At 34.9% G+C, this 24,149-nt stretch overlaps 3 protein-coding genes across 8 annotated transcripts; 1 reads left to right on the top strand and 2 right to left on the bottom strand.

Annotated features, from left to right (window-relative positions):
- Positions 1-284: 284 nt before the first annotated feature.
- LOC100803645 (nuclear pore complex protein NUP1) lies at positions 285-8,063 on the bottom strand. Of its 2 annotated transcripts, none has more exons than XM_041013393.1 (9): positions 7,684-8,063; positions 7,430-7,479; positions 7,176-7,306; positions 5,142-5,337; positions 4,741-5,043; positions 4,578-4,664; positions 3,776-4,486; positions 2,885-3,522; positions 285-2,153 (listed from the first exon to the last, which is right to left on the bottom strand). In XM_041013393.1, the coding sequence occupies exons 1-9, from the start codon at positions 7,928-7,930 to the stop codon at positions 677-679; spliced, it is 3,840 nt and encodes a 1,279-aa protein (XP_040869327.1). In that variant the 5' UTR covers positions 7,931-8,063; the 3' UTR covers positions 285-676. The 2 variants fall into 2 exon arrangements, with proteins under 2 accessions (XP_040869327.1, XP_006606317.1); XM_006606254.4 differs by having other exon boundaries at positions 7,176-7,300; positions 7,684-8,062.
- A 634-nt stretch (positions 8,064-8,697) lies between these two features.
- On the top strand, positions 8,698-11,484 carry LOC100817004 (mitochondrial uncoupling protein 3). Of its 5 annotated transcripts, none has more exons than XM_006606255.3 (3): positions 8,698-8,802; positions 9,389-9,874; positions 10,777-11,484. In XM_006606255.3, exons 2-3 carry the CDS (start codon positions 9,500-9,502, stop codon positions 11,317-11,319), a joined length of 918 nt encoding a protein of 305 aa, XP_006606318.1. In that variant the 5' UTR covers positions 8,698-8,802; positions 9,389-9,499; the 3' UTR covers positions 11,320-11,484. The 5 variants fall into 5 exon arrangements, with proteins under 5 accessions (XP_006606318.1, XP_040869392.1, XP_003556318.1 ...); XM_003556270.4 differs by having other exon boundaries at positions 8,735-9,105; XM_006606256.4 differs by having other exon boundaries at positions 8,735-8,847.
- Positions 11,485-12,488: 1,004 nt separating this feature from the next.
- Positions 12,489-16,146, bottom strand: LOC102663848 (probable disease resistance protein RF45). Its single transcript, XM_041013403.1, has 2 exons — positions 14,898-16,146; positions 12,489-14,822 (listed from the first exon to the last, which is right to left on the bottom strand). The coding sequence occupies exons 1-2, from the start codon at positions 15,787-15,789 to the stop codon at positions 12,973-12,975; spliced, it is 2,742 nt and encodes a 913-aa protein (XP_040869337.1). The 5' UTR covers positions 15,790-16,146; the 3' UTR covers positions 12,489-12,972.
- Between the last annotated feature and the right edge of the window lie 8,003 nt (positions 16,147-24,149).

Below are 24,149 nucleotides of genomic sequence, written 5' to 3' on the forward strand. Positions count from 1 at the left end.
TATTAGACTAAATTGAAAACTCTTATTTAGGGATTAAATTGAAAAATAAATAGAGATTAAACATGTATATAAAACATATTTTTGTATAGGTAAACGTCCGCATCACTTCATGATTTAAATATATTCAGAAAAAAAAAGTGTTCCGTCTTTGGCTAAAAATATTACACTCACTGTTTTCTAATTTTATCGACTTCTAAACAAAAATCATTTTAAAGTACAAGGCAAACAAGAAACAGAATGCCTATCCGTAATAATCATTTCACAGAACGCTCACTGGAACTGTATAGTTACAACCATCTAAGCTATAAATTGATTCTAATTCCGGTTATATTACAAGTAACAAGGATACAGCGATCTTTGTGAAATATCATATCATCACAACTGGCCAAATCATGGACTGTGACCTAAAACCATTACTGGTAGTACAGGACGTCATGTTTCATCATATCATACTAATACAAAATTGGTAAAACTTCAGCCTTGTATTCTATTGAATATGGAAGGGAAAAGAAGACTGACAAGTTTGCATATGCTGATTAGCAATAGCACCCCACTTGTCCAGACTGCCATGTGAGCAGTAATATCCTGCAATCACTCTTCAGAGCTTATTTATTTGTTGCACTATAAGATTAGCCTGCAGCATGATACAAGGTAACCATTTTCATAACTTTAGGTCCTACTTCTTGCGTGGTTTATGTTTAACTTTCACAATTCTTCTAGCAGATTTGTCACCTCCACCTGTGCCCAATGAGAAACTCCCTCCTAGACTGCCAGAAGCCTGAAAAGGAGAAGGGTTCTGTGGAGCAATATTCTGTTGACTACCAAACTGGAAAGGACTGCCTCCTGATGGAGTTGATGCTCCAAATACAAAATTTGATTGAACTGGGGCAGGTTGCTGACTATATACAGAAGTCGCAGGTGGAGTTGCTTGACCTGTATCCTCAGCCATACTGTCCTCCATACTCATCTGACCATTATTAACAGTAGCTGAACCGAATGTGAAGGCAGGATTAGGACTTACAAAAGCAGGTTGTGTGGAGGTAGAGGCTGCTGCTGCCGGAGTGAATGAGAATTGAGGAATTGATGCACTGGAGGTTGATAAAAACATTGAGGGTGAACTGGCAGAAGTAACAGAAGCAGTGGATGTTCCGAACAAAAACCCAGATGACAATGATGTACTAAATGTGGAACCAAATGGAGACTTGCTGGGCTGCCAACTAGATCCAAATAAAGTAGAACTTGGACCACTATTGGAGCTAACAGAGTTGACAGCCAAAGAGGAAGCAGAGGTGCCAAGTCCAAAAGATGTGGCAGGACTTGAAGAAGGAAACAACGAATTCCCAGAAAGAAAAGCTGCACTTGCTGCAGGGCTGGACGAAGGAAATGAAGAACTGCTTGAAAAAGGTGTGTTCCCGGACAATCCAAAAGATGAGGAAGATGCAGATGAACCAAATGAAACAGACTGGGTCTGAGTAGAAGTTGCAAACCCACTGGTAAATGAAGCCTGGGCACCAAGCACAGAACCACTGCTAGCACCAACGGCAGAACTCTGAGACTGGCTGCTATTTACAGTTGTCATTGCTGAAGAGCTGAAGCCAAAAATACCACTCCCTGCAGATGAGCTACCAAAGGCAGTGCTGCTAAGACCACCGGTTCCTGCATCCTGCCTGCTTTTAATTTCTGGTGGTTCTGAACCACCAGAAGATGACACAGGTAAACCTACTGATCGGACAGGAGAGGATCCAAATTTGAAAAAGGAAGTTGCTGAAGATGAGGATGCCACCACTGTGGAGGAACTGCTATTACTTGATGCAATTGTGGCAGGTGTGATAGCTCCCATGCTAGTAGAATTTCCAGCGGCACTAACGCCACTGCTTGGGGCAGCAGATGATGAACTACTGAGTATATTTGATACAGGAGGTGGAAAAGAAGAAAATGAAGGGCTTGAAAAAAGAGACCCGTTATTTTGATTTGAATTGTGGCCAAAATTGGATAAACTCTTGGATGATGCCAACAATGTTGATGGAGCAGATGAAATAGCTAGTTCTGATGCCCTAACAGAAGATCCAGTATCTTTATTAGTCTCAGTATTGCCATTATCAGATTCACGAACTTTTGGCATAGAATCAGTCACACCAGTAACAATAGTAGAGCTGCATGTGAAGGGAACACATTTAGCACATGAATCAATGTAACACTTTACTGAACATAAAATATATGATGCTAAATATTTCTATTCAATTTCGATTGTACAATGCACAAAAAGAGAGGAAAAAAAGTAATTATGATACATCACAGAAATCAAACAAGAATATTCTCATTGGTTTAAGGCTGGAAAGGGGAATGAATTGTGTGAGGTGATGCAAGCAAATTAAGGAGAGAATAAGGATCTAATGTAAAGGGCTGTGGTTTACATAAGGGGAACATGGAGGAGTTTTCTATCTTCTAGGTCAGCCTTGGGCCTTGGGAGTTTCCTCCAAGGCTGGGAGCAATAGCTCTTCCTGTATTTCTGTCCCAGTTTTCATCATAATGTCTTGAAAATTGTTATCATATTATCATTCACAGTATATTGGCTAGAATATTATTTCAAGGAAAACCAAAGAAACTCAGTATATTGGCTAGAATATTTACTCATCAAATAGAAAGTCATCCCCACAGTCAAAACAAAAGGTGTTATCATTGATGTGTAAAGAATTGTGTTGAGGTTTATCAAAACTGTGGGGATAACTTTCTAGGGATTGTGTAAAGAAACAAGAATATTTGCTCATCATGTTGGTGAAAAAAAAAGGAATAAAAGTAAAATGCAGAATGGACAAAGACAACCTAGATGTGTAAAGAAATGTGTTGAGATTTTTCAAAACCACAATAAATTATATAGACTAACCCAATTGAACTTCCCAGATTTGAGTCAGAAGAAACACCAAATTTTAGAAAAGGGGATTCACCACCAACTGATGATGCAGCAGTAAATGGCATTGATGGAACCTTGTTAACATTTTTATTGGAGCCAAAGTCAACCAATGGACCATCAGCAACAGGCTCCCTTAATGAAACAACTTTTTCCAATCCAAATATTGGACCAGATTTGGTTATCTCCATTGATGGAGCACCAGGAGCCATAAACTCCGTCGACGAAACCACTTTATTCCCAAAAGTAAAGGAAGGTTTAACAATTGATCCATTTGGTGAAGCAGGCTTGATAAAACCAAAACTTGTTTGTGTAGCTGATGTAAATGGCTTGAAGATTGGATCAAGGATAGATGATGTCGTAGAGATATATGCATCAACTTTCTCACCAACCCTAGACTCATCGGCAGTCCCAACATGAGCCTCACCATCTATTGTAGAACTTTTAGGTGGCATTGTTACAGATAATGCTGATGGATTCTCCTCTGCAATTGCTTCAGTACCAGAAGTAGTTTTCTCCATCACAGCAGTGGAGTTTGTCATTTCTTTCTGAACAGGAGAAAAAGAAGCGACAGCTCCATTTGGATAAGCATCATCATCCAGATCCAGACAATCCTTTTATAAGAGAAGGGGACAAGAAACAAACTAAATACAACTATTTCAATAAGATCTAAGAAACAAAATAGCTGTAAATGGAAGCAACAGATTGATGTAAGCAAGAAGCCTACATGGATAGTAACGTGGTTATTCTTAATTCACTTAGTTCGCTAATGTAAAACATTCTACATACCCAAATATTAAAAATAACATTTTAAATTATGGCAACTACAGAAACCAGTTAAACGGATAACTATAAAAAATCCCATACCTCGTGTGCACTCATATGGAATGCCCTCTTCTTTTGTGGAGGGCCAGAAACAGATTTTATCATAAAAGAATCCCCAGATTTTGCACTAGATAAGACTTGATTCCTTGGCTTTGTAGCATCTGCAGCTGTCACAAGTGGAAGCAATCCAGCAGAAGGAGCAACAAGCTTCAATGGACCATTTTCAATCTTATCTCTCTGAGAATTTGACTTCTGATTCTGAGCACTAGTTGACAAATTTCCAAATGGGCCATCTATTTTATTACCATGTACACTGTCCAGCAATTTTGATGAATCCACCATTTCCATGCTTCTAAGAGCCTGTCCACGTAACATGGAAGGCGACAACTTTGTTGGTGAATTATCATTCACAATTGGTAGCCTTAATTCAGATGATTTTTCTTTTGGAGAAACCAACTTATCAAGTTGATGCAGTATTTTTGAAGCCACTTCACTGGATTTTGAGGGTAAAGAGGGGAAGCTCGAACTAGGTATAATGTCATCCACATTTTCTTTTGCAGGCTTCTGCATGGAAGACAAGGGTTGCTGAGCAGCATCCTTAACCATTCCGCCCCTAGCAACAGATGAAGAGCTACCAGAAATAGGTGAGCATGAGCCTATAGAATATAGAAGATTAGACTTCTGACGAATTCGCCGTACAGGACCAACAGATCCTATATCATTATCCAATACTGAACTTCTATGTTTTACAGACTGCAAAAATAAGAAAAGCACAACACAATTCTAGTAACATATCTAAAATAAACACTGAAAGACAGGACATATAGCTCACAAGTGCTTATACCCCTAGTTTAGATCCAGAATGCACATCATGATCCAATGCAAACTGACTTGAAGACGATGGCTCACCTTCAACAGCACGCCCCCCACCCTGTAAAACACAAATCAGATTAGAAACTTGATCCTAGAAACACTATGATCCAAAATGTCATTCAGGAAAAAGCAACCTTGAGAGTGGATGTTGGATAAATTCTGGCATACGGTGTTCGAGCCATATTATATATCACAGATCTGCCACGAGATCTTGCGGTCACAAAACCATTTTCATGAACTGCAGCATGTCTAGTAGCCCTTGGCACAATGGACATAATAGGGGATTTCAGAGCAACGTTTTCACTGTTTACAAGAGTTGGATCCTCCCTGAGTGCAAGAGTTTGCATGCCTAAAATTGAAGAGGATACCTTGGTAGGCCTGCTCCCCATGTAAGACTTTGCAAGCTCTGCAGGTGAAGCAACATCCTCAACAGGAAACTAGGGACATTACAAAGCAATACATGTGAGATAGAGCACAAAGAGAACAGTAACTCAAACAATATGCAAAGGATGACTATGAAGGCTAGTTCTCATACACTTGAAGCAACATGTGGGGTTACAACAAGACCATTTTTAGTCCCATTTTCTAGTGCAGGTGTTTTGGGATATTCCTTTTGTCCACTCAGCAACATTGGTTCTGAGGGGACCATTTCTGTCCCCTTCTCCTCTTCCCTGACAGGTGCATTGACAGTTCTTGAACGCATAAGTGCTGTCAAATGATCAATCTCAGATCTGTGGAATAACATACAATTATCAGAATATCAAGTCAACAAAAAAAAAAAAACTATCACAAGAGGTATACTATTATTGAAGTAACTCAGAATGGCATGAACTGGTTATGGACAATATGAATAAGTAAAATCAAATCGATCACAACATTAACTTCATAAAACTTAAAAATTTATGTAAGCATAAATTTCAAAAAGCAACTATAAATATACGAAAAAATGTATTAGAGGCGATGTGAAGAGCAGCTTGGTTGTCACATTAATATTATTTCCCCTAGCATATCCTAGTTTTAGATATTTGAAGTAATTGGCTAATTGCTTAAGCCATTTGATTTCACATATTGCTGCTGCCATGGCCCAGCCTTCAACTTCTCCACCAGATCAAGCAAATATATTCTGCTTCTTACTTCTCCATAAAATCAAGTTACCTCCAAGAACACCACAATACCTTAAAGTGGGTTGTCTATCAGACAGTGATTCTCCTGCCTAGTCATCAAAATAGCAAATAATTTTAACATTGCCTTGGTCTGCGTAAAGAACTTGCCGCATTGTTCAGCACACTTATCCATTAGGTATTCTCCTTGGCATCTGGTTTTCGGGTTGTTTAGCATGCATTTTGTGTAATTTTTAGCTTCATTCCATCATTATTTTCTAAACTTATCTTGTTTAAGACTTTTTTACTGCATTAGGTTGTGCTTTTGTGAGTTTAGGAAAGATTGCTTGTGGAATAAACTAGAGCACGAGGAAACAAAACAGTCATAAATTGGGCTACAACAATGTGATTGAGGTGATCTTGGCGTCTATGGAAAGCTTGAGCAAAAAGTTGCACTTTTCATCAAGAGACTAAGACCTAATTCAACATAGATCATAAAGGAAATTATGCTTGAAGTCAAAAGTAATGTTCTGTCCAGACAATCTGACACTTGTGAAGTATTTTGAGCATATCTCAAATTGTAGGAATTAAAACAATGTGAGACCAGTGCCAAAATTTCAAGGACATAACTTATCTACAACTTTTGTGAAGTCACCAAACAGAGAATCCTGTGGACTGGTCGTGATTTTGGCCATGTGCATGACATGCATTGTAGTGCCCTATTTCTGTTATCTTTTATTTTTTTGGGGCTTGAACCCTTATGAAACCTTAGGTATAAATAATCCTTTGGGGATAGTTTGGGAATGAAACCCTAAAGGGATGGAAACCTCATAGGTGCAACAACAGTAGGCTTGGGTTTAAAGGGGGATTCTTCTCTTCTTCCTCCTTCCTTTGGGGATTTTGGGTTTGATGTTCTTGTTTTCTCTTGGGTTTTCTCCATGACCATGTTTGAGTAGACCTCTTTGTTTCTAAGATTAGGCATAAACCCTTGACGGTTTAATGGACTTCTGATTTTTTATTTTCTTTATGTGAATATTGATTCTCGTATTTGATTCTTTTCTTATCATGCTTCTTTTGCAAGTGATTGACCATCTATTTACATAACCTTAGGTGTTTAGGGAAGAACTAAAAGGTGAACCTTAACAATGGAATGCCATTGGGAGGTGCAATAGGAGGAACACTGGAGAAAGGGTTAAAGCCTAGACTACCAATACCATGTTATTTTTGCTTCGGTTTTTTATTTTTTTTGCTTTGGATACCATGTTATGATTTGGGAAATTGTGTGTCTTGAAACAATACAAACATCTTGAAACAATACAAACATACATGTATTTATAACTACATAATAATGAATAGGAATAAAAGAGAATTACAATCATTTTCCTAATCATATCCTACAGATAATAACATGTGCAAATCCAATATAAACATGAGCTACATATGCTATTTCTAACACAAACAAAACATGCCTGGTGAAAGTCTTCTGCTTTAATAGTTTCTCAAGTTCAGTTAATCCACCCCCGTCAGAACAATTAATTTGAGCATCACTTCCTCCAACAGGTCCTTGCTGCGTGCCAGAGGAATTGTTTGTAACCTGTTTCTCGAGTAAGAAAACGACAAAGCAAAATGATGATGACAGTAACAGAACTATTTCACAAACCAAAACAGAACATTGAAGCTCCAATGTAATGCTCCATAACTTGCAGGGAATATGCATACTTACAAAGGTGGCATCTTCCTGAGGATGATTGTTCCTCGCTTCCCGTTCCGTTTCTGTTCATAAAGAGCAAAATTGATAAGTAATAATAATAATAATAATAATAATAATAATAATAATAATAATAATAACCATCTAACTACCGCCATGTGCTTTACAAAAATGAAAACACTCACAAAAGTGACATTAATTCAAGTGAAGCTTGCACTGAACAATGCCAATAATAATAATTAAAGCGAAGAAAAAGAAGAAGTAGGAACCTGAAGAAGGTGGTGGAAGGCGCTTGCGGAAGAGCGAGGAGAAGAGAGAGTGAGCGCTGTAAGTGATGAGCCTCTGAGCGGGATCCACCAGCTTCGACAACCAACCGTTGTTCTTCCAGTTAGGGTTTCTCAGTGACGTTGGGGGGCGGTCGTACGGCGTCGTTTGGGACCTGCTGCGGAAGGGGCGTTTCCGAAACTTCCCTCCTGCTCCCCCTTCGTATCCCTTCTCTTTCTCTTCCGTCGCCATCACACTGACACCGAGAGAGAGAGAGAGAGAGAGAGAGTGAGTGTGTTCGTTCGGTGGTTCGAAGAGGGAAAGAGAAAATCGAAGGCTCTGCGAGTTAGGGTTTTAAGCGTAGAGAGAGAAAAAAGAAAGAAGGGTATACAGTACACACTATACAGCAAAATACTACTATACTTGGTAGGAAAAATCAAAAAAGAAAACAAAATAAACAGGATTCTTTTTTTTTTTAACACACAAAAAAATAATCAATATATCAATGTTTAAATAGATAATTTAGGCACATGTGATATAGGATTAATTAATATTGTGTATGAAATTTTTGTGTTGGTATTACTTAATAGTAGTTTTTTTATAAAATGTTAACAATATTATTTGATGATTTTCTATAAAATATAAAATTAATCAACTTAAATATATGTCTCTTTATTATCTTTAACTAAAATTTTTTTTCTTAAACTATCATTCTCTTTTCTTTAGATGTACATTTATAATTTTTGAGCATTTATTTATTTTAATTTAAAAATACTCTCATATCCTTTGTTTATTATAAATCTAAAATATAAGTTACACATTTAAAAAAATTACAATAAATTTGATTATACTATAATAATGTGTAAATTTAAAAACTTATTTATCATGAATTATAATTATATAAAATTAATTATTTATGTTGTGATACTAAAATAATATTATTATTATTAGTGGGAGAATATTTCATATTAATATTATAAAAATAAAAAAAAAATACTACTGCTAGTATTATCGGTGTACATATATTTTGTCCAATTAGTAATTACCCGTGAATTTTCTCGGTGCGGTAGGACGGGTTCGCACGAATTGAAGCGTGTCACTATCGACTGCTCCAAATGGCCGAGGTAATTTCGAATCTAATCGTGGAATCCACGATGCCCAATGGGTAGGTACGTTGTGATTTGGTCGTTGATAAAAATCCTTACTCTAGCGTTCAAGAGAAAGATTTGAACTTTTGTAAGCAATTGAATGTTATTATAAGTTGAATCCTTTGAAGGATTAAACCCAAAGTTTTATTAGAGCATAGAAGAATTTTGTATCTCATTTAGTTCAAGTTCTTCCTCACTAATGTGGACGAGGATACATAATTTTCCCCAGCAATGCTCATTTGCTTAGTTCATAGATCTCAATTGAAAAAGAATTTACAGGTTCGTAGTTCTTGCTAGTCCTCATTCGTCTATAAGCATCAACATAACTAATGGGGAGTTGGCTCTAGTAAAAGGTGCTAGTTTTCCACAATGTGATGAACCAAATTCTACTAGGAGAGATATTTACATTTAATGTCAGACTATATCTCGAATAGAATTACTTCCGAAAGAGGATACATATGTTAAACAAAAAAACATAACTATTTTTATATGCTATAGCACAACAACGTGGATTTTGTTGGCGATTGGGTTTTTGATAGATGTAACACTTCTCAATGTGTAGGAATCATTGCAGCCAAAAGATATCACTTGGGACAGGTTTCCTTGATTGTCTTTGAAGAACAACCTTGTGTATATCTTTTGGTGGTGAGTTAGGTCTTTATTGAATGTACCAATGAAATCAGGCTATCAACATGGTGGAGTTGATACTATTCACACTAAGGTCTTTCTAACATCACTGTCAGCTATGGTGGCTGAGACCACAACTTTCCCCATAGACTTGATCAAGACCAGGCTCCAACTCCATGGTGAGTCACTTTCCTCGAGTCATCCCACTAGTGCATTTAGAGTAGGCTTGGGCATTATTCGTGAACAAGGTGCTCTTGGCCTTTACAGTGGCTTGTCGCCAGCAATTTTTAGACACATGTTCTACACGCCTATTCGAATTGTTGGGTATGAGAACCTGAGAAATGTGGTTTCTGCTGATAATGCTTCGATCTCTATTGTTGGCAAGGCTGTAGTTGGTGGAATCTCTGGTGTTGTGGCTCAGGTGAGAACTTTGTGGTTGTGTTGTGTATTTCTGCATAATTCTTGTTAATTTAGTCATTTCTCTCGGAGAATATTTGTAATTGGAATTTTTTGTACCTTTTCAATTGAAAATGTTGAGCATAAATATAATAACTATGGGATAAAAGGTCTAAGAGTCAATCTGGAGGTAAAAATAAAAAAGTTACAGCCTTTTTATTTTGAATTCTGTTGTTGAGGGGTTCAAGAAGAGAGATTTATGCTTCCAAGAATAACATCCGAAGATTTTATGAAAATAGTAAAACATAGATGGCCTTTAAATCAGTTCTCAGTTTTGAATTATTAATTGATTCGCCATAGAAGGGTATTGTTGTTTTGACTAATGTTTATCTTACTTGGTAGATTGGTTAACCGAAAAGGGAAATGAACTGTAGTATTCAGTTCTATACATAATATCTGCATTTAGTCCTTGTCTTGATCATGGTCTAAGTTATTCAACCTGTATGAGGGGGCTTTGTATGTGTTTGTGGTTTGCCTTTGTTATAATATACTGACACTCTCCTCAAGCTTAAAGCTTGTCACTAGTACCAAACCCACAAACAAACCAAAGCGCTTGGACAACTAGCAACCTTTTAGAGAGGTGTAGGAATATTGACCTAGTAGAGATGCTTTCACAATTTCCACTGTGTCTCATGCTGGAGAGATAGAAGTACAAGAATAAAAGTATCCATTAGATATAACGGATAAACAAAGGTAAAATAAAAAGAAAGAGTTATTTGCTTTGCATTATGATAAATTTTATTTTTACAATGATATATTTTTGGGAAAAATCCTTGTTTTAGCCATTAAGTTTAATTAATTGCTCAAATTTAATGATATTTTTCTTTCAAAATTATAATGTTCTTCTGTTTGCTCTTGTTATTACAGGTTATAGCCAGCCCAGCTGATCTTGTCAAGGTGAGGATGCAAGCTGATGGCCAAAGGGTGAGTCAAGGTCTTCAACCCTGGTATTCGGGGCCATTTGACGCTCTAAACAAAATTGTTTGTGCTGAAGGATTTCAAGGTCTGTGGAAGGGTGTTTTTCCTAATATCCAAAGAGCCTTCTTAGTGAACATGGGAGAATTAGCCTGTTATGACCATGCTAAACAATTTGTTATTAGAAGTAGGATAGCTGATGATAATGTTTATGCCCACACTTTGGCTTCCATCATATCAGGTCTGGCAGCAACTTCTTTAAGTTGTCCAGCTGATGTTGTGAAGACTAGAATGATGAACCAGGCTGCTAAGAAGGAAAGGAAAGTCTTATATAATAGCTCTTATGATTGCTTGGTAAAGACAGTTAAAGTTGAAGGAATAAGAGCATTGTGGAAAGGATTCTTCCCCACATGGGCAAGGCTTGGCCCATGGCAATTTGTGTTCTGGGTTTCCTATGAGAAGTTCAGGACATTTGCAGGGCTCTCTTCTTTCTAATATAATATTTTGATTTATACTGTCATTTGTTCATCCATAATAAATTCACAAGTCACAAGGGACTAATACCCAGATTTATGTATTTTTTTCAACTTTTAGCTCAGTGTTTAATTTTTTTGGGATAAATTACATTTCTCTATCCTAAGAGATGATTAATTTATTCTACCTACGCGTTTTACTGCAGTCTATTTTAATGTGAACGAGGTTCTTAGTATTTTTTTTTTTTTTTGTTATCCTTACTATCAATTCTGAAATTTCAGAAGATAAAATAAAGGTTTTGGATGAAATTCCAAAGCCAGTAATAGTGGCATTCATTTTTTTTTTTCTCTTTGGGTACAGTTTTGAGTTGTTTTTGGGTACAGGTAGTACGAAGTAAACTTCTAGTTATTTAACAAAATTAATTTTGTTAAAATTTAAAGATTGAATTTAAAATTGATATTTAAGTAATAATATCTAAAAGGAAATTAAATACTCAATACAAGAAAGTCATGCAGTTTAATAAAAAAAGAAAATAATTCTTCAAAATAATTTCATTGAAAAATGTCAACTTAAAATATATATTGTTTATATTAAAATCATATATGTTTGGGCTTAGATCTCATTATTTTATTTAAAAATAAATAATAATAATAATAATAATTACAATATTAAATTATTTGTTGAAATCAAATATTGCAATGATATATCATTTAATTTTTAAATTATATAATATTTTATAATTGTAATTTCTTATTATCATTCTAACCGTTTGATTACAGATTACACAGTTATTAAATGTTACTATGAATTTAGGCAATTAATATATTTACCTCCCTTTTGCTCACATATTGTTTGTAGAGGAGACCGGGAACAAATTTTCTGAAAAACAAACTTAGGAAGGGAAGAGGAAAAAGCCATTATCTCTTCAAAAAAGATATTGTAAAATTCCAATTCGTGACCATCTTGAATATGCAAATATATTGTTTTTATTTTACCAAAATTTTGCTCCTTGGCTTTCCCTTGCATCAATCATAGTTTACAGTTCCAGATTGTGAGATACGGTGATTAATAAATCATGTCTAAATATGTTTACTACCCGCTCCAAACCAGAACCTTTCCATTTTCCACAATTATGTAATGAACTCGAGGCTTCCACGGGGTGAGAGGAGAAGAGTTACTGCACTTGGCTTGATGGAAAAGAAACTAAAAACTGAGGATATTTTTTATGAAGAAAAATTAAAAAAAAAGGGGTATATTAACAAAATGGGGAGTATATATATCAATTGCTATGAATTTATAACAGAATTCAGTAATTCACATACACTTCACTCGTAATCAAGATTTGGATTATTACACAATCACACACGTCTCGATACAAATCCTGGTCTCACACAAATGAGCAACTTCCACTCGCACTCGTCACTTAAGAATTGGATTACACAACACAAGCCAAAAAAATAAAACATGTCTCGAAACAAATTCTTGTCACACAAATCACAACACCACCCTTGTCGGTTGGATTACCTGACTTAAGCAATCAATCTGGAAAATAATGTCTCCATACAAATTTTTTCAAGAAACAAATTTTCAATTTCGAGGAAGAACCAAACTTACCTTCAAGCAATGATGCCAGCAAAAGCTGTTGTTGACAAACTGCTGCTCACAGCCAAACACTCAATTTTGCACAAGGATTTCACAATAGGGAGGAATGTCATGGTCTTCAGTCTTGATTTCCTTTGACATGTTTGTCAATTTCAAGTCAAGGAGAGTCTTAACATGCTTTAGTCCATCAGGAAGCTTTGTCATGCAGGGACATGATCGGATTTCCAGTTGTCTGAGAGAGCCGAGTGCTTTTTGTTCTATCTTCCATTCCTTTAATTGCTCCAGCTTCCAAACTTTTAGGACATAAAGCTGAGGAAAGCTTTGAGAATTGCAAACTAATTTTTCTCCCACGTAGGATTCTGCACATAAAGACAATGAGCGAAGTTCTGGAAGATCTTTCAAAATTTGCATGGGGTCGTCCTCTAGTTTCGAATGCGATAGAGTAAGTTCAACAAGGCTCGTGGGAAACTCGGACAGAATTGATGAATGGCTCAAGATTCCCAGCAAATGCATGTCAATGAGTTTTTTGTGATTTTTCAAAGACTTCAAGGGTAAATTCCAAGGTCGACCTTCTTCATCTCTTGATTTTAGCCTTAGTGATTCAAGGTTTGTTAGTTTCACAATCCAGTCAACTACTGCATCAACTTGTGATTCCATTGTCCTTTTTTGTGCAATGACATCAACAAGGTTTGAACCTAGGATCCTGTCCAAACTACCCAGAACCCCTACCAGTAAGTCGACCCCGGTGGGTTTTTGTGATTTCGTTGCCTTTTGCTGTGGTGACATTGATTGCCATGTTATTCCCAATTTTCTGATATTGACCAATTTGTCCAGACCACCCTTCACTGGAGTCTCTTCATCTACAAAAAGTCCCCACAATGTTTGGAGATCAGATAGAGAATCACCTGCACATATTGGTTTGGGTGGAAATCTGGTACGGTAAGTCTCACTCAAGAACAGGTGTCTCAGTTCCATCTTCCAGATGGAGCTGGTTAGAGTATGTATGTATGTATGTTTGAGATCAAGAGTCTGGAGTTTCAGCAATTTGCTTATAGATGATGGAAGTGACTCTAAATAAGTCCATCGTAGCCCAAGATACCTCAATCCAGTAAGTCTTGCAATGTTTTCAGGCAACTTGGGCTTGAAAACGCCTTCTAGATCAAGCACCTGCAGCTGTAGAAGACAATCGCTCAAAATACACAGGTTCAAAAAGTTACATATTTCTTGGCCTGGTCTACTTCCTTCTCGAGCATCAAAGGACAAAAAGGAGAGAACATCCTTGTAGTGTTCTCTTAGGGAAACCGAATCACTTGTGGTTGCAGTATTACCGTGAATATGGTTGTACCATATATCATTTTCGTCAAGACAATCTGCCACCTGAAGTATTCTGGAATTTTCTGGGGCTTCACTCAACAAGAGTTCACGCAAAGCATTAGGGAGACGGCATGTTTTCACCTTGCCATTGGGCTTTCTCTTGGCAATTTGAACCAAGTTCAGATCTATCAACTCTTCTAAATACCTTTCTGCAACTTGCTCAGGTGGCTCTTGCTCTTCTTCCCTGTGAGGCACTACATCTCCTGCAACCCACAGAGCAACCAATCTTCTTGCGGGAATCCCAAAATTAGCAGGAAATAGCTTAAAATAAGATAAGCATTTCAGATGTGATTCATATGAAGGTAAGTTGAAGTCACTGACGATTGCGTTAAGTGTTTCAGACCAAGGGTTTTGACCTTGACCTTGACCTTGATCTCTTAACCACTGCTCTTGCAATCTTAACCACTCCTCTTTTGTTACATCTTTATCTGAAAAAAATTTGCTCAGGTCTAATATTTGCGATGGCAGACCCCCACATTTGGCCACAATTTTTTTCCCAAGATCTGTCATCTCTGGTTCCATTTGTACATCTCTGTGCACCTTCAGCTCTGTTTTAAAAAGAATCCAACTATCTTCATCGTCTAATAACTTTAGATGGTGAACAAAAGATGATCTTGTTGTACCTGCATCTTGTTGCGGTATAATATTTGCATTGTGAGTGGTAAGAAGAAAGCTGTCTTCTGTTGACTTGTCAGCTATTTTCTCTGTCAAGGCATCAAAGACACGGGGAGTTGCTACGCCATCAACAACTATGAGATTCTTTTTACTCGCCAAGGCTTCTAGAGAGGTGTCTTGTTGGCTTCCCATAATTTGTGTGGCAGCCTTAGATATTTCTTCAAGCATTTCTTCAACTGTATGACTTGGAGACGCTGCCACCCACACTATGTGCTTAAAACCATCTCTGATGTCTTCATTGTTACGTATCAATGTGGCTAGAGCAGTCTTACCCGTGCCTGCAATCCCCACTATTGAAATAATGCAGCGAGGGTCCTCGTCTGAGACTGAGAGTAACTTGTCCTTCAAAGTCTCTACGTCTCCATCAAATCCAAAGATGATGCGGGGTTGCCAGGGCCAGACTTCTCCCCTTCGGTCTAATTGATATTCCGACAATGACCCAGGTCTGGATTCATACTTCATTATTTCGTCAGAGATGTCTTCAATGCTGTCAGTGATAGACGCTTGCTTCAGCTGTTTCTCAATCTTGTCGTCAAAACAACGAAAAATGTTTAATTCTCTCCTCCTCCTCCTCTCGACTGATTTGATGAAGGTGTCTATGATTCTTTCTGTTTGGAGAGCAACGTCCTTTATTTTACCCTCAAAATACTCCAACTGACTGGAATCAGAGCGTTCAAGGTGTTGTATGAATTCCTGCATGTCGCTCAGCTCTGTTCGAAGCCATTTAAGCATCCTTCTTTCCTTCTTATTCAGTAGTGCCCAATCTTGAGTGAGTACATCGTTTACTTTGCGTACAACCCTTGACACGATGTTATCCACTGCAATTTCAGCAGCAGCCATTCTGATTGCTCACAGTGATGCAACCAACCTCTTTCTTCGATGTGCTACGTAAGGAATGGTTGGTTTGCAATCAACATCAAAGCAAATTGAGCTCAATAGTCACTAATTACAAAACATGCAGCTGGATTTTCAGCAATACCAGAGCAAGACTCTTCCTGGCTGGTACTTCGTATTTTGGGGGAGGAATAAATCATTTGGTTTAATGGCAAGTGATTAAATTTTAATGGGATTTGTTGTTGTGCTGCTCATAAGGTTAAATGAAAAAAGGATTGCATCCCCTAAAATATGGTACTAAATGTGTACAGAATTGTGACTTTGACTAAAGAAAACACTAAAATTGACGTGAATTATTTGGCCTTTGGCTTTTAGCCTTCTTGCTGTCTTTGATTGGAAGCCACTTTAACGGCCACATTCTCATTTATTCATTGTATTCTTTCTGTTTCAAATTGATTAATATTTTAGTATTGAAGAAAATCAAATGGACTAATGTTCTCGATTCTTAATGAGATTTTACAAAATTTATTTCACTTTTGTCTTCTAATAAATATTGTTCTCTTAAAATACTTAATAATATATTTATTAAAATTAAGAGAGTACATATATTTTAGTAAAATTGTCATCTAATAAATACTTGTCATGTAAAAAGAAAAAATGTATCCCAATATAATTATCATTTTAGTTTTTTTAAAGTAACATTAATTTTTTTTTCTTATATCTCTTATAATATTAATGGTATAAGCTAAAAAAAATAAAGATGAATAAATGATGATAAAGTTAATTTTTTAAAATTGTTATTTTTTTCATTTATTTATTGTTTTTTCTTGATATGTACAAAAAACTTTGGATGACAATTACAATAGGACAAGGAAGTACTATCTTTGTTTCTATTTATATGACTCAATTACATAATTCTTGAAGTAATAAAAATGGTTCATTTGATTGATAACAATAAATTAATTCTAAATTTATATATATTTTTTTTCAAAAATACCATTGTCATGAACACACCTCTCTCTTCTAAATATTTATCAATACAATCTCTTTTATTTAATTAGGGGTATTTTAATTTATTTTTAAAATAAATAATCTAAAAATAATTAATGCACAAATATTATGAATTAAGTCTTATAAAAAACAAACATCATTTCTAATATGAGTCTTATAAATAGAAATGAAAGTAGTATTTTTTTTTTTAAAAAAAAATACTTCTTTTTCTTAATTTGTGTAAAAATATCTAAATAAGTCATGTTTGAAACACGACTTTTTACTGTAAAGTGGTATTTTAAAATACAACTTACCCGAATTTGTAAATTCTTAAAACATTACCCTCCAAAATGTAAAATTGCCCGTTGTTGGTAATCATTCATTTGTTATTAACCAAAAGTTGATGTCTTTATTGTACTTTATAATAGTTGTAATGTGTATGCTTTATCCAATAAAAAAATGCTAAAAACATATCTTTTTTTATTGGTTGAAATTTATTGAAAATGACAAAATTGTGGACATCATTTTTAATAATGAAATACTCTCTTCTTTCCTTCTTGCTTATGGAGGTAGCACTAGGCCTGGAATGCTAGTGCCTCTGTAACTGTTTCTGGTTTTGCTCGTAACATCCTTAGCAGCAGTATCTCCATTCTTGTTAATTTTGGAAAGCTACAACCTATGAAGATCCCAAAGCATTTCATCACCCCGAGCCATGTCATGTATGTGGATGGCATCTTCATTTTTTTGTAAAGGAACGATAAAAAATATAAAAGCTCTTATCTCTCTTTTAGAGGATTATGGTAAGACTTTTGGCCAAGTTATCAACAAAGACAAATCTCAATTTTATCATGGTGGTGTTCCCATCAGGAGGGTGGATCAGATTGCTAACCTTCTTGGTTTCAAGGCTAGTGTGACCCCTTTTGATTACCTAGCTGTCCCTATTTTCAAGGGAAAGCCTACCAAAAGCCTGCTTAAGCCCATTGCTGATAGGATTAAGCTTAAGCTCTCCTCCTGGAAAAGAAAACTTCTTTATCTAATGGATCACATTCAGCTAGTCAAATTTGCATTTGAGGGCAATCTTCTTTACTTTTTTTGGGATTATAAATGACCTCAATGCTTACTTAAGGAGGTGGAGAAGCATATCCGCAATTTTATTTGGTCATGGGATTTAGAGCATAAAAAGCTAGTCACTGTTTCTTGGAAGAACATATGTCAGCCCTTTCAGGAGGGTGGCCTTGGTCTAAGGTTTTTTTCAAGCCTCAACAAGGCAACCATCCTTGCTTTGACCAAGAAGCTTCTATCTTCTAATGATCGTTGGGCTAATCTAATTCGTGCTAGAGCCATCACAACTAATCTTCAGCGTATGAAGTATGTGAAATCCTACCTTTGGTCTGGCGTGAAGTCTTTTTGGGCAACAATGACCATCAATTCCTCTTGGATTATTGGGAATGGCAGAAAATTAATTTTTGGCAGCATAAATGGTTGTCACAACCTATCTCCTTTGTTATAGGTGTCCCAAATGATATTTTGTGCAACTTGTTAAAATTTGATACAAATTTCTAGAATAAAAAAAGAGGTCCTAGAAGCTCATGATTTATCTAGAAATTAAATGTACTAGAAAAGTATAAGAGTACTGTTAAGAACAATCTAGAAAGATTTTGGACCTAAGTAGACGATAGTATTCTAGACTAATGTATAAAGTTTAGAAAAATTTATCTCTAGAAGTATGATGCCACCAACCTTACTTGCCTATAAATAGGCTTATAACACCTTAATGTAATGAGTTTTGAGAAATCAATGTAAACTCCTCCTTCCATTGTTTAAGTGCTTATTAATTAATTGACAAAAGAATCAAATCGTGCAACTAGTAAACTACGGTAAGATCAAGTGTCATGTCCATAGGAACTTCATTCGTGCAAAATTAGTTTGTGTAATCATGATTCTAAGCAGTCTAAATGAATATTTTAATTTTTTTTAATTCTATAATGTAACTAAAAGGTATCATAAAGATAGGGGGCAATAAAGACAAGTAGAACAAGGCACAACAACTGAAACAAAAACACAAACACTTAAAGTGCAACAAGAGAATGTATTAAAAAAAATATGAATTTGTTGGGTGTTTGGACTTACTAAACCACTCTTGATGTAATTTTAATGATATTTCTCTACTCAATATTCAGTCCAGTGTTACCTTGATCCACAAAATTACCCTAATCAAGATTCCTCTAGTAAAAGAGCCTAAATCACTTCACGTAACTCCTAATTCCTTAGCAAGTTAAATGAAATTACTTATATCACAACAAGGATTAAAACAAGGCTAATAAACCATATTCTATCCCTAGGCGTGCATTTTATTAGAAGCTACTTCCAGTTCTTATTAATGGTAGCATTTTCCAATGAAGAAGGAAATGATTCCAAAGTCAAAACTAGCCTAAGCTCTATATTTTTGCATTTTCATTGTGCCCTAAGATGATTCTCTAATCCTAAGGGCATGTCCTTTTATATTGGGCCCAAACCCCTTGTCTTGTCACTTCAGGGTGTGATCAACTCGTTGGTTAAGTATGTACTCGCTAGGCAAATTCTTCAGCAATTGAATTTCTACAATTTTCTCCTACTGTTGTGGTCTTTACTCGTTGGTCAAGGTTGTACTCGTTGGGAAAATTCTTGAACAATTGAATTTCTAATATTTTCTCTTACTGCAGTGGCCTTTACTCGCTGGTCGTGGTAGTATTCACTGGGTGAATTCTTCAACAATTGAATTTCTACAATTCCTTCCCTACAGTAGTGGTCTTTGCTCGTTGGTCGAGGTTGTACTCATTGGGCAAATTCTTGAACAATTGAATATCTAATATTTTCTCCTACTACTATGGCCTTTACTTGCTGGTCGAGGTAGTACTCGCTGGGTGAATTCTTCAACAATTGAATTTCTACAATTCCTCCCCTAATGCAGTGGTCTTTGCTCGTTGGTCGATCGAGGTTGTATTTGCTGGGTGAGACCTTTAGATGACTTGACACTTTTTTTCCACTCTTTAACTGCCATGTGGCCTTGTCTATACACCTGGGTTAATTGGGCGGGTGGAATTCACTAGGTGAGACCTCACAGATGACAACTAGAAGGCTAATTTGCAAAGATCTATTATGGTTATCTCTATTAATGTCAAGCTGGTTGGGATTGTTGTTAACTTGTTGGCAAGTGTACCAAATTTGTCACAAGTAGTAAAGTACTCGGAGGTCCGAGTGTCGAATCCACAGAGACTTTGTTTGTACTTAGATTAATGCAAACCCAATTTAAAAGCAGCACATAAATAATTTAAAATAAAGATAAGAAAATATAGTAGATAAGACAAAGATTTAAAAATGAAAATAAAATATTTAAATTAAAAGATGATAAAGATAGAAGATAAAAAAATAAGAAAATAAAAGTAAAAGATAAGAAAAATAAAAGATTAAGATAAAGATAAGAAAAGATAAGAAAAATAAAAGATAAAAATATAAGATAAAAGAAATAAAATCAGAATATGATAAGGTTGAGACTTGGTCTGCCTGGTTTGCCTAGGATGTATGAGTTTATGATTTTTCTTTATCAATTTAGGTGATTCTGTTCTACCCACAACTGTTCAATTACTTGTCCCTAATTCCTCACGATGACAAGGCTATTTTATTTATCTATCTTCCAAATTCTTTTGCAAAGACTCAACAAATAAAATGCATGAAGTATGAATTCTAGATGTTTGCAAGAATGCATAAGCATAAAATTATCATTGTATTCCTAGCAATGATTTTCTTATGAAATCATTTCTTTTTGTTCTATTAGAAGTTACCCTATTCCGAGCGTCTAACCCCTAAAATCAATGCATGCATACCTTAAATCTTATTTAGAAGTTACCCCCTCCCGAGCGTCTAACCCCTAACAGAATATAAAGACGAATAATGCAAGATAAAAGCAATGATTTTAGGCCTCCCGAGCGTCTAACCCCTAATAGAATAAAAAACACCTTTGCATTGATAAATAGTGAGTACATCATACATCGTTTGGCTTTTAGGCCTGCCAGACCCCAACTAAAGGTTTAACCACTCATGACCATTGAGGACTTTATAATGGATAAGGTCTAAGAATTGATGGGATAAGAGGGGTGAAAGAAAGGGAGTAAATGAAACCCCTAGGAGAGGGGGTTATGTGGTTTTGCTTGATTTGACTCCCTTTTTATAATTGTTGTAGTGAACTTGGGCCTGATGTTAAAAATCTTCATTTTTGATATTTGTGATATCTTTTGGATTTGTTTTGCTTGTAATGATTTCCTGATATCTTGGATATTTTTTCGATCTTTTTCTCTTTTAATCTCTCCTTTTCATATCTGCAAGTCATAAATAAGAAAAATATCAAATCTTAATATTTAAGCCAAAGATAACTGCTAAATAAATATTTTTAAAAATATTTTCAATATATTCTTATTATCAAAATAACTCATATTTAACAGTTATCAATTGTTCTTATAGCTCCATGTATCCATCTATTGATGAATTCTCCAAGCTGGAACAATTGTTGTTAGAATGTGACTCTTTGTTGGTTGTACAAGCTTTCAAAAATGTTGATATTATCCCTTGGCAACTTAGAAATAGATGACTTAATTGTATTCAATTAACTAGGTCTATGTCCTTTCTAGTTAGTCATATCTATTAGGAGGGAAACACTGGTACAGATAAGTTAGTCTCCCATGGTGCTAACAACCTAGTCTTTTGTTAGTGGGACTTCACCCCATCCTTCAATAGTCATTTTTTTTTTGTAAATGATAAACAAGGTTTACCCTTTAGGTAGGGAGGGTTTTTGGTTTTTCCCATGGGTTTGGTTCATATGTCCCTCTATGGTGCCTTGTTTCAAATTTCAACTTTTAGTTCCTAAATTTATCCATTATAATAGTTTTTTCAATTTTGTTATAACAAAAGGAAACTTTGGGAACTTTGTCCAATCAAACTGAAGTTTAAGGACTAAAAGCTAGGTTTAAAAAAAACCAAAAAATTAATTAACCATTTTTTGAAAAGGCAAGAGCCCAAGATTTCAAAGACTCAAAGTCATCATGATTATATAGTGCCGTGCGGAATGAAGTTGAACACAAAGTACAAGTTAAAGCACACAAGATTTCTCCACCAACACTCAAAGAACACAAATCATCAACCTTTAATAAGTTTGTTTTTTCTTGTCTGTAGGCAATTGCTGAGTTTGAACTTGTTTATAACTTTGGTAATCAATAAAAGCGTGTTTGAAAACGGGTTAAAATCACATTCAGCAAGAAAATGTGCATTCCAATACAAAATTTACAAAGCAACGTGAGAGTTGCTTTTACATTGTGAGATTTAAGGCAGACACAAACATATATACTCTAATGAAGAAAGCCGAAAGGTATTCATGCATCAAACATACTTTTTATAAACACTTTTATCTCCCATACAATTCCAAAATCTCCCAAATCAATCGCTACTTTATCCACAAGTTGCAACAAAAATTAATATAAAACACAAGATCTGAGGTGCAGAAATATTTAAATCGTGATATAATATTATTATTAAAAAAAAAACCTTTTCTCACTCAGCTCATGCTTGCCTTCTCCCTCATGTCAAGTTGTATAAAAAAATTGACACCATGAAAACTATTAAAATTAAAAATATATTTTCTTAGTACTCAGCTCAATGCTTTCCTTCTCCTTCATCTCAAGTTGCAAATAAAAAATTCACACCATGATATAGCACAAACACAGATGTGCACTAGCACATATTAATAATAACATATATACGCACATGCGTGCCGGCCTCTAAAGCATCACAAAACAGAGCATATTCAATCCGGACGCAAAATTATTATTAATAATAATAATAATAATAATAATAATAATAATAATAATAATAATAATAAGCATCCTGAATTTTACTCATTTTAATTTTGATTTTGTCTCAATTAATCCTTAATTTTTTTTACAAATAGACACAATGAAGTTTAAATTTATTATGGTTGATATTTAAATTTTAAGAATTAATTGAGATAAAAATAAAATTTAGGTTATTGCGTAAAAGAAGTAAAATTTAAGAATTGGTTTAATGTATAAAGGGTGTTAATTAGGGAATTTGCAATAAAAAACTTTTATTTGAAAAAAATAATTTTGATTTATTATTAGTATATATTTTTTATATTATCAACTAATTAAAAATTACACTAGCAAAATATGACTAAATATGACTTTTAAGATAAGTATTACAAAATTTAATAATTTCATCATATATAACTGGACGCAAGTTTAGACATATTTTATACTATGTATTTTGACTAATTTTTATTAAAAATCAAATTATTAATGCATTGAAAAATAATGTAAAGATACATGAACCAATAACATTTTTAATAAAAAATTACTTCTAATTTCTTAATTAATATCCTAAAAGCACCTGTTTACCTGTGCCTCATAAACCATCATATGTTTGATGGTAACAAAATGACACACTTGTCGGAAAAAGATGTTAATTGCCCACAATTAATAATGTATTTATAACTTGGCAAATGGTTGCCTATGTTTATTTATTTTGCAAACGAGGGTTAATAATAGCAACACGTTCAATTATTCCATTTGTAATGAGTACTGTTGAAAGGAAAAAAAAAATGCGCATTAGGCAAATGGGCTACCTATGTTTATTTATTTTACAAACAAGGGTTAATAATAGCAACACGTTCAATTATTCCATTTGTAATGAGTACGCCGAAAGGAAAAAAAAAGCGTATTAGGCAAATGGGCTACCTATGTTTATTTATTTTACAAACAAGGGTTAATAATAGCAACACGTTCAATTATTCCATTTGTAATGAGTACGCCGAAAGGAAAAAAAAGCGTATTAGGCATTAGGCAAACGAGTTTTAATAATAGCAACACGTGTTCAATTACTCCATTTGAAATGAGTACGTTGAAAGGAAAAAAAAATGGGTATTAGACATTGTGTTGTTATCATTAATAATTCAACATTAACCAACGTTTTGGAACTCGGTAGGAAGGAAAATAATAGATAAAAAATGACAGATAAAAATAGGAAAGGTGAACGAAAATAAATTTAAAAAAATAGAATAAAAATATAGTGATTTGCTTTAAGAGAAAGGGAGAAGCCATAAGAAAGAGATAAATAGGTGAAAGAAAATAGATAAAAAAATATAATTAATGGGTTGCATATTTTTTTTTTTATTTCTCATCTCTATTATTTCCTTATTTCTTCTTCACTAAATAAATGGCTTGTTATATTTGGTTTTTTCACGTAATAGGGGTAATTATTTTTGGAATATTTTACTGAAATAGACAGACTTTTAATAAATTATCGTGTATTACTTCTAATAAAGAAGTCAT

This window comes from Glycine max, chromosome 20 (genome assembly GCF_000004515.6).
Source record: "Glycine max cultivar Williams 82 chromosome 20, Glycine_max_v4.0, whole genome shotgun sequence".
Lineage (NCBI taxonomy): Eukaryota > Viridiplantae > Streptophyta > Magnoliopsida > Fabales > Fabaceae > Glycine > Glycine max.

Coding starts and splice junctions, on each gene's coding strand:
- LOC100817004 (XM_006606255.3), top strand. CDS start 9,500: ATGAAATCAGGCTATCAACATGGTGGAGTTGATACTATTCACACTAAG. Junction 9,875..10,776: donor TCTCTGGTGTTGTGGCTCAG/GTGAGAACTTTG, acceptor TTGTTATTACAG/GTTATAGCCAGCCCAGCTGA.
- LOC102663848 (XM_041013403.1), bottom strand. CDS start 15,789: ATGGCTGCTGCTGAAATTGCAGTGGATAACATCGTGTCAAGGGTTGTA. Junction 14,823..14,897: donor TATACCGCAACAAGATGCAG/GTACAACAAGAT, acceptor TTTTTAAAACAG/AGCTGAAGGTGCACAGAGAT.
- LOC100803645 (XM_041013393.1), bottom strand. CDS start 7,930: ATGGCGACGGAAGAGAAAGAGAAGGGATACGAAGGGGGAGCAGGAGGG. Junction 7,307..7,429: donor CTCAGGAAGATGCCACCTTT/GTAAGTATGCAT, acceptor TTCTTACTCGAG/AAACAGGTTACAAACAATTC. Junction 3,523..3,775: donor TCCATATGAGTGCACACGAG/GTATGGGATTTT, acceptor CTCTTATAAAAG/GATTGTCTGGATCTGGATGA.